This window comes from Clarias gariepinus, chromosome 12 (assembly GCF_024256425.1).
Source record: "Clarias gariepinus isolate MV-2021 ecotype Netherlands chromosome 12, CGAR_prim_01v2, whole genome shotgun sequence".
NCBI lineage: Eukaryota > Metazoa > Chordata > Actinopteri > Siluriformes > Clariidae > Clarias > Clarias gariepinus.
This window is the reverse complement of record NC_071111.1, coordinates 19,981,893-19,991,183: the sequence shown is the minus strand read 5'-3', so window position 1 is coordinate 19,991,183 and position 9,291 is coordinate 19,981,893. Positions and strand designations below refer to the sequence as shown.

Here is a 9,291-nt window from a genome sequence, read left to right as displayed (position 1 = left end):
CCACAATCAACAACCTGATCAATTCTATGCGACAGAGATGTGTTGCACTGCGTGAGGCAAATGGTGGCGGCATCTGTGGCATTGTGCTGTGTGATCACACTGCACATTTCATATTTAATATTCATGCTGTCTAATCAGCACCTTAATATGCCACACCAGTAAGGTGGGATGGATTATCTCAGCAAAGGAGAAGCGCTCACTAACACAGATTTAGACAGATTTGTGAACAATATTTGAGAGTAATGGGTCTTGTGTATGTAGAAAATGTTACAGAGCTCATGAAAAATGGGAGCAAAAATAAAAGCGTTGCGTTTATATTTTTGTTAAGTGTATATATATATATATATATATATATATATTGTATTGCATAAAGAGTAATAGTTATATTACTCGGATAGCACACCGGATATTGCACTGATTAACTAATCAATATAAATAATCCCTATAGTAGAATTAAACGTCAGCATATCTAATCCCCTGTATAATTAATCTTAGATATAATTGGTCCTCAGTATAAATAACCCTGAGTATAACCATTCCCGAGAGTAATTAATCAACAGTATAAGTAATCCTCAGCATATCTAATCCCCTGTATAATTAATCCTACCTATAGTAAGTCCTCAGTGTAAACAAATAACTATCAGTATCACCAGTTTCCAGATTAACTAATCCTCAGTTTAATTAATCCATAGTATACCTAATCTTGGGCAGCACAGTGGCATAGTGATTAAAGTGTCCCTATTATGCCATTTTAAAGGTTGCTAATATTGCTTAATGAGTCTCTTAAAACAGGTTTACATGTATGCAAGGTCAAAAAACACTTTAGTTTTCTCCAAAAATATGGAAGTGAAGAGCAACAAACTCACGGTCACCAGGTAGTACACACCAAACTCTTATCAGCTCTGAATGAGTCTAAAATAAATTTTATTCAGCTCATAGAGTTAAAACTTGTCTTTAATATTCTACAAGGTAGCAGAAACATTCAAATTTTATAGCAATAGGCACTAGTCTCACTAAATAACTGGATCGATTTTGGATGCCTGAATAGCAGTCCACATAAAAGAGCAAAAACGACTTGATTTTTAAATTGTACACTTGATATAATTTTGATTTCTGATATACAGAAATATTATTCTGCGGCACACTTCTAGTACAATACTGGTGATGATATTCTGCTCTAAATGCACTTCTTTTATGTGTGTGTTAAACAGAGGCAAGCAGAAGGACTACAAGTGGAATGGAAAGCAAGGCCCAGCCTGGACAGCTTTCTCCCGCCTGTCCGAGTGTGCATAAGCAAGTCAGCTCAAAAGCCGTGAAGGGTTTAATTAAAATTGCCTTACACATGAGAACTGTAAAGAAGAAACACATGGAACAATGAATAGAAACAACAGGCGGTGCTTTATTTCTAGTAGACTGAAATCAATGAGGAATATAATTTAACAGTGTGGAGTTTACATTGTTCATACAATCCTGGCGTCTTCTGTATTAGTACAAGTGTGAATCCATTCAGCTACATTCTGTATTTACAAACACATACTCTTTAATCACAGACAATCCTCATGTGACTTCTCTTATTAAAAAAAATCGAAGAAAAAATTTAACTTGCTGCTCAAGACTGTTTTTTTTTTTTCATGTAGCTCGATTTATGTCCTCAGTGAAAAGAGATGCAGGAATGTGTGTGTCCCTGATAAACGCTCTGACACAGTAGAGAATGCAGGGAAAAGGACTGCCGTGGAGAAAAGAAATCATGCTTCCTTGGAGAAATCTTCATATGGAATCCCATCCACTCTCTTTCCCTTCAGCGCACCCTGAGAAATACATACAAGAACAATGTAAAGATTTTAGATTACATTTTCAAATAATAATACTAAAAAAAAAAATAAAAAAAAAAGACATCTCTTAGCTTTACATATTTTTTCCACAAAGACTAGGTGAGATCAGACAGCCAGTCCATGAGCAGCATGAGACGGAGCTATGAGGTTAACATAGCTAATTAAAGAAGGAGTCAGTGATTCTAAAACAGGAAAATTTTTGTAAACTTTAGCGGATATCTTCTCACAGTTTGCAACCTGTATGCTTCGTGTGTGAGATCAGCAACAGGGTGCGTTTGTGCTCAATGCCGTTTTATATCAGTATCAGTAAGCAAACGTAAGCCAAGAACGGAAATTCTGTACTGTAGTAAAATTAGAGATTCCCAAAGGGCAAATATTACTCAAGTTAAAGGATGGGCTGCAGGCCCCTGCGACCCTGAATACAGAATTAAGCGGTATGGACGATGAGTGAGTGAGAGTGATTTTAAACACCTGTTACAGTATTAGGTGTGTCTTGAAAGGCATGGGTAGCTCAGTGGTTAAGGTGATGGACTACTGATCAGACGGTCTCAGACACTGTTGGGCCCTTGAGCGAGGCCCTTAAGCCCTCACATGCTCAGATGCATAATGAGATAAAAACTTAGGTCGCAAAAGTCAGATGTCGCAAATTAAAGAAAGACAAGAAATGCGATTCTGCATTATAGTCAGCAGGTGGTGACATTCCTGTCTCAAATATTACACACAACTGTGTTTAGAGAACACAACACCATGCAACTTCAGGCATGAAACACGACTGATTGATTTCATTGGGTTTGTGATGTGTGTAAGCCTGTACAGCTTTTTGTATAATAAAATCGTGCATTAACACAACCCGGAAGCTTGTACATTACCGAGTCTATTGTGAGTTGAGCAGAGAATTTCTGTTCATCTATGCCTTCTAAGATGGCCTCCATGTCCCGATACGGTCCGTTTACAATAATAACTCGTTTACCTGAGACAGAAAGAAGAGAGAATTAATTAGAATCACGAGTTACCAACTGGATTTATTAAATAGGTCCAAAATTCGGAAGTATTGCATTATACACACAGATCATATCTAGACATCATGGCTGTGTTTATGTAGTTAAATTCCTGGCTCACTGCTGCACTATAACCGTCTCTAATCTTATAAAATGATAATCCTGTTTAAATAAACTATACTTAAACAAGATTCCAGCTGTTTCTCACTAACTAGTGATGACAGAATCCACAGACATTACACACCTGATTAAAAAGGGCCTCTATGAATAGATGCACATACATGTGTGCGCAATACCTTTTCCTTTTTCTCCCCCCATGTGCAATATCTGTATATTGAACTATGTTTAGTTTGCAATAAAGTTTTTAAAAATGTTTAGTTTGTAATTTGGTATTTACTGTTTTAAGACATGCTTTGGCCCCAGCTGTGGAAGGCTGATACGTTACCCGGTGCTGGGATCACTGTCTCCAGGTGGCTTTGGTCTAGTTTGAGTTTGTCTCCTGAGTCGATCAGCTTGACTATAGCTGTGTATTTATCCTGCACCTCCTATAAACACACAATCACACCATCATCACAGATATTTGTCAAAAAAATAAGTCACAGATGTATGGGATTGTCAGAGCGCTGACTGACCCGAATAACCGCTTTCTTCTTGTAGTACTTGTCTCCCAGCCTCTTGGTGACGACCTTGACCACTATGTCTGGCCGAATCCAGTTGTCCAACTTCACAGATTTCTTTTTCTTCGCCTCCATCTAGAATTAACAAAAGAATACAAACTCTAGATTGAGTTGGTACAACATGAATCATGTATAACTGTAATTAAGCAAAATCTAAAGCAATCATCACAGGGGAAAAAAAAGATTTCTGTTTTACCCTGAGACGATTTGATTTGATGAAAATAATGACAATATTAATCAGAAAATAAATAAGTGACTTATTTGAAAAGAGGTACTTGACTGGGACTGATGGGGACAGAGTAACTATCTTGTAAAGACAAATTATAGTACAATTATAGGGTGTTCAAGTCAAACCAGGACTTGGACCCGATTAACATTTACAGAAGACTTCAAGCACAGCACAGTGTTGAGACGCTTAGCCGCAGTAAAACATTTAAATGGTGCAAACATTTTAAAGGCGGCCGTTCGTCAGTGAATGACGATACCAGCTGAGGTTGCTCAGAGCCCACGGCAGTTGTTTCCTGTGAACATTCAGCAAGTGGAACCGCCTCATACTTGAAATGATCAATGTATAACTTGAAACCAACTTGCATGAGACACATCTGTCTGTGGGAAATGCACACACAATCATTCACCAACACCTCTTTACACATTAAAGGAACTCGGCTGGGAGTTATTGTCACATCTGCCGTACAGTCCTGACCTCACTCCAAGCTGTTTACACACGTTTGAGCCATTAAAGGAGTTCCTTGGAGGCCAGCGTTTCAGATGTGAAGCAGGCAGTAGGATCATGGCTCCAGCATTCTAAGAAAACTTTCTACCTTGATGCTGTTCAAGCACTAAAAAGCCGCTGGGAAAAGTGCATTAGTGTATCAGGGGATCATATAGAGAAATAAACAGGGTTTTTACTCTCAGAACTGTGTTTTATTATTTTGCACAATCAAAAGTCGCGGTTTGACTTAAACCCCCCTTGTATATTGTGTGTTTTACATTTTCTTAGTTGTGCTGTCTGGAGTTGAGGATAAAAAAAAAAAAATCAACTGGGAAAAGAACAGCCACCTCCATGATCTCGTCAAGAGCTGATTTCTTCTTTTTCTCCTTGGAGTCGGCGCTGTGAGAGGCATCTTTTCTTTTGCCAGATGCTGATGATTTAAGGGCATTGGAAACCAGAGATGTGCTGTGGAACAGAAAAAAAAATGTGAACATATAAAACATCTTAAAACACATATTTTTGAATAAACGTATAAAGTAGGGTGATGTTGCTGTGACAGAACGCAACCTTGCTTTGGCTGGGCCTGAAGAAGAGCAGCCGGCAGCCAAGGTGAAGGAAACTTTCTCTTCTTCATTATCCCGTTTTAGTTCAGTGAATACAGGCTCCTGCACATACAACAGCCGATATAAAGTTAAAGCAAAGAACATCAAGTGGAACATCTAAAAGCATCTCTCTTTCTTATATACAGTACACACCTCCGGTTCTTTGCCCTCTCGGCCTCGTCGCACTTGTTCTTCAATGAACTTGGCGCTTCGCTCTTCATCGTCCAGATCCTGCTTCTTCTTCCTCTCCTGCTCTTCCTGTTTGCGGATCGTTTCTGGGTCACGGTCGATGTACTGGACGTACCAGCCTTTGGGCGTTTCGTCCACTTTGCAAAAACCTGCACGAATTAAGCGAAACATTACTGTTTAGAATGGTGTTAAAATATTACAGAATTCAAAATTAAATTCAACTTCAGAACAGTGTTTACCTTCTCTCCCCAGCCATTTGGTAAATTCTGTAAGAGTCTCCCACTGAGTCGAGTTCATGTGAACGTGTTCCCGATTACTGATGTACTCATTATATATGATATTGTTGTGAACTCGTTTGGTTCCTTCAAGAATAAAAACATAGTTATTGAGATTGCATACTGTACTAAAACAACTGCCATAAACTGTAAATACAATTAAAAGAACTAATCTACAGTATTTATGATTAATTTCAAGTGAAATCGAACCAAAACGTCGTCTTAGCAGCTCCAAAAAGTCGCTCTTGAACTCGCTGTTAAGAGGAAACACAAAAAGATGCTATTAATATCAGTCTGACATTTAAAGAGCAGAGATTTAATACCATCAGTGCGTTAATGCCGACTGAGTAAGACACCACATAATTAACGTTCCAATGTTATACATGTTCAATGTTCCAATGTATATAAAGCTTTGCAGCTTTATATGGCTGCAGTTTGAATGGACTGTACAGCTGGCTGCTGAGTGACATCCTGAGCTCCTCGACCCTGATTTAGTAGAAAAATCTCTCACTCTCTCTCTCTCAAACAAATAAATAAATATCTTTTGTCCTGTTTGTCAAATGAGTGCCATAGCTCTCAGAGTTGTATAAAGATTGCTTTCTGTAAAATGAAAATATTGTATTTGTTTTGATGGAAGACTAAAGCGTAGCAGGTAATGTGAAAGAATACATTTCACAGAGCTGAAATTAAAACGCGCACATTGTTGTAATTATTTAATTCAAAAAATAGGTACAACACAAAACGTGGGACTAGACCCTCTGAGAGAAAACGTTAATGTTTATTGGAACAGACCAGAAGACCCAGTTAACTCTGAGGACGTTACAGGAGTCATTAAAGGAACCAGATTAACAGGTCAGTGTTAAAAAAATAAAAAAATAAGAAGAAATCCATATTTACCAAGAGGGCCCTTCTACTACTAATACTATAGTACTATAGTGCTTGGGTCTTAATAACATCTAGAAGCTGAGAAAATATGTATGAATCAAAATGAGAGATTGACTTACTCTGAAAAGTAGTCCATAAACTGATTGGGATTTTCTGAGGCCAGCAGTAACTGCCTCTGGTGAGACTCAGACATGCAGTGGCATTTAAACCCATTCTAGAAGAGAGAGAGGCATCGCATCACACACACACACACACACACACACACACACGGAAATCAGTTGTTTGTCTACTAAAGAATAAGTCCAACAACAAATGTAGCATTTTGTTGAACATGAAAGTAATTTAATGTATTTATGAGGCTCAGTGTAAAGCACGCGCGCACACACACACATACACACAGAGTTCAGAACACAAACTTACTTCATCTCGACACTGTTTCTGACACATCTGACAGTACCACCGCAACTTCTGCAGCCCTTTCGATTTAATACGATTACTAATAGCTTTAGGACTAAGGAAGTCAGCTTTCCCCATTTTTTAAACAAACAAAAGACGATGATACAAACGAGAAGCTTTTATATAAACGTATTCACAATGTTCTACTGTGTACACCGCGTATACTGTGACGTTGAGCAGCGCGTGCCTACGTATGTGTGTGTATTTCGTCACTCTTTCTTGTGTAGCTTTGTTAACGCGAGATCAATACGTAGTGTCGCGAGATCACAGCTCGCCGGGCTTTGGTGTTTTTTTTTTCATTGAACATGTTCACCAGGGCCAGCGCACATGCTAACTACTGGTCACTTAAAAAAATAATAATAATAATTAACTGACATTTCTGACGCAGAACTTTGTGTAGAAACATGCCTGCTTTTAAAGTTTGCACAAACTAAATAATAAAATAAAGTTGTGCAGTTTTTACCTGTTTGCTTTAGGAAACTGGATATTAGCTTCACAATAAATGGAGAATTATAACTTAATCACAGAGGTTCAGAACTGTACATGTCACTTTAATGGATCTTTTACTTTTACCCTGATTGTTGGCTAATAAACTGTTTTAGTATTATTACAGTGGGCAGGTCAGGACCATGGCTACCTTGAAGGACAGTAAGTAACACTCATACAGATTATAACACTTACACCACCACACTCACACTGGGGGTGTTATTTTAATTCATTGAATATTTCACATAAATAAAGTTTTCTTCTAGTAATTAGGGATGGGAATGACCAGTGAGCATCTGATACAATATCATCACCATACCTAGGTGCAGATTCAATTCATATTGCGATTTTCCAAGTATCACAATTTAAAAAAAATAAATATCCTAATTCATTATCAATGTTTCTGCTTATTATATTTCTAACATCTTGACTCTTTAAAGAAAAAGTAGACACAACTCAAGCCTTAGCTTTATTTAACAGCTTTGCAACTGAATTGAACATGAGTAATTAAATGTAGCCTGTTCCTTATAGCATTATTATAATGTTAGTTAAATAATACAGTATGAATTAACATTAGTTTTCTCACTTAAAAACCAAGCTCAGTATTTAAGCAATACAAATGAACTTAAAATGGTTTGATTTCCGCTTCGAGTGTGTGTTGAGTTTACATGTTCACAGTCCAAAAACATGCAGATTAGGCTACCAAATTGCCCATCGTCTGTGAATGAGCGTGTGTGTGGTTGTGTGCCCTGTGATGGACTGGCACCCCATCCAGTGTGTACTCCTCGTATCTTAAGTCTCCTGTGATAGACTCCCAGCCCCCTGCAACTGTATACAGGATAAAGTGGTATATACGATGAGTGAGTGAGTAAATAAAACCCCAAAGCTACATTGTTACTGAGCAGCACATATTTCTGTTAGATCATGTGACATTTTTATTTCTAAACAAACTTGGCCGAATAATTCAGTCCTACCAGATGGGATGAGAATAAACTATTTACACAAAGTGTACTACCTGTGGGATTATAAAGAAATGGTAGCGTTATATCACCTCAAACACGTCCAAGTTCACAAAACCCCACTTAACATTGAGTGTGTGTTGTTCAGTTGAGGAAGCACCCAGCTTCTAACATCGTTTCGCGCAAGGTTACGGGACTAATTAGTGCTCACTCTCTTTTGAGACTGGTATAAGAGTGTGTAATGAGTGGGTTTCGAGACAAGTTTGGCTGCAATGTTTGAAGAAAAATGCTTTTTATTGTGCACAACTTTTGATAATGTAACGCCATAAAAACATGTTTCTGTTGCTCCGTGCTGAAGCTCGTGCACAGAGAATCTGTTATATCCGAGGATGATTGAACTGAAAACCATCTAATCTGTCACTTCCTGATGACCGGTAGATCTCTTTTAGAAATGTAAAAACTAATCATTTAAAATGATTTTGGTGTCAGGCTGGCACTACAAATGACCTTTTTGATGTTTTGCTTCTCAGTCACCATTCGGTTGAAGTCCATCAAGAACATCCAGAAGATCACCAAGTGCATGAAGATGGATGGTTTTCAAGTGAGCCCAACGTGAAGGTGTATGACCTGCATGAAGGAACAGAGCCAGAGAAGAAACAAGCCACCATGGAAGTGAAGGGCAACAAACTCACGGTCACCAGGTAGTACACACCAAACTCTCTCTGAATGAGTCTTAAATTAATTTTATTCAGCTCATAAAGTTAAAACTTGTCTTTAATATTCTACAATGTAGCAGAAACATTCAAATTTCATAGCAATAGGCACTAGTCTCAGTAAATAACGATTTTAGATTTTATGATGCCCGAATACCAGTCCACATAAAAGAGCAAAAACGACTTTACAGCATGTCTGTAAAACGAGAATATACTGTACGCTGGTCTTCATTTTAAAATTGTACAGTTGATATAATTTAGATTTCTGATATACAGAAATGTTATTTTGCGGCACACTTCTAGTACAATACAGCTGATGATATTCTGCTCTAAATGCACTTCTTTCATGTGTGTGTGTTAAACAGAGGCAAGCAGAAGGACTACCAGTGGAATAGGAAGCAAGGCCCAGCCTGGACAGCTTTCTCCCGCCTGTCTGAGTGTGCATAAGCAAGTCAGCTCAAAAGCCGTGAAGGGTTTAATTTAGGGCTGCAACTAACGATAATAAAA

At 38.1% G+C, this 9,291-nt stretch overlaps 2 protein-coding genes across 2 annotated transcripts; one reads left to right on the top strand and one right to left on the bottom strand.

Moving 5' to 3' along the window:
- Positions 1-1,379: 1,379 nt before the first annotated feature.
- LOC128534161 (DNA/RNA-binding protein KIN17-like) lies at positions 1,380-6,853 on the bottom strand. The gene is made up of 11 exons (XM_053508464.1): positions 6,591-6,853; positions 6,290-6,384; positions 5,496-5,539; positions 5,250-5,372; positions 4,975-5,159; positions 4,787-4,884; positions 4,567-4,684; positions 3,463-3,582; positions 3,276-3,375; positions 2,702-2,802; positions 1,380-1,808 (listed from the first exon to the last, which is right to left on the bottom strand). Exons 1-11 carry the CDS (start codon positions 6,702-6,704, stop codon positions 1,746-1,748), a joined length of 1,161 nt encoding a protein of 386 aa, XP_053364439.1. The 5' UTR covers positions 6,705-6,853; the 3' UTR covers positions 1,380-1,745.
- On the top strand, positions 6,765-9,291 carry LOC128534101 (inter-alpha-trypsin inhibitor heavy chain H2-like). The gene is made up of 4 exons (XM_053508408.1): positions 6,765-6,776; positions 7,240-7,274; positions 8,602-8,772; positions 9,150-9,291. The coding sequence occupies exons 1-4, from the start codon at positions 6,765-6,767 to the stop codon at positions 9,229-9,231; spliced, it is 300 nt and encodes a 99-aa protein (XP_053364383.1). The 3' UTR covers positions 9,232-9,291.

Bases quoted from the DNA above. Each gene is read 5' to 3' on its own strand.
- LOC128534161 (XM_053508464.1), bottom strand. From the start codon at position 6,704: ATGGGGAAAGCTGACTTCCTTAGTCCTAAAGCTATTAGTAATCGTATT. The intron at 6,385-6,590 runs GTAAGTTTGTGT...TCTCTCTTCTAG, and splicing joins AGAAACAGTGTCGAGATGAA to AATGGGTTTAAATGCCACTG. The intron at 3,583-4,566 runs GTGGCTGTTCTT...TGTTAATTCTAG, and splicing joins CTCTTGACGAGATCATGGAG to ATGGAGGCGAAGAAAAAGAA.
- LOC128534101 (XM_053508408.1), top strand. The intron at 7,275-8,601 runs GTAAGTAACACT...TTTGCTTCTCAG, and splicing joins CATGGCTACCTTGAAGGACA to TCACCATTCGGTTGAAGTCC. The intron at 8,773-9,149 runs GTAGTACACACC...TGTGTTAAACAG, and splicing joins AACAAACTCACGGTCACCAG to AGGCAAGCAGAAGGACTACC.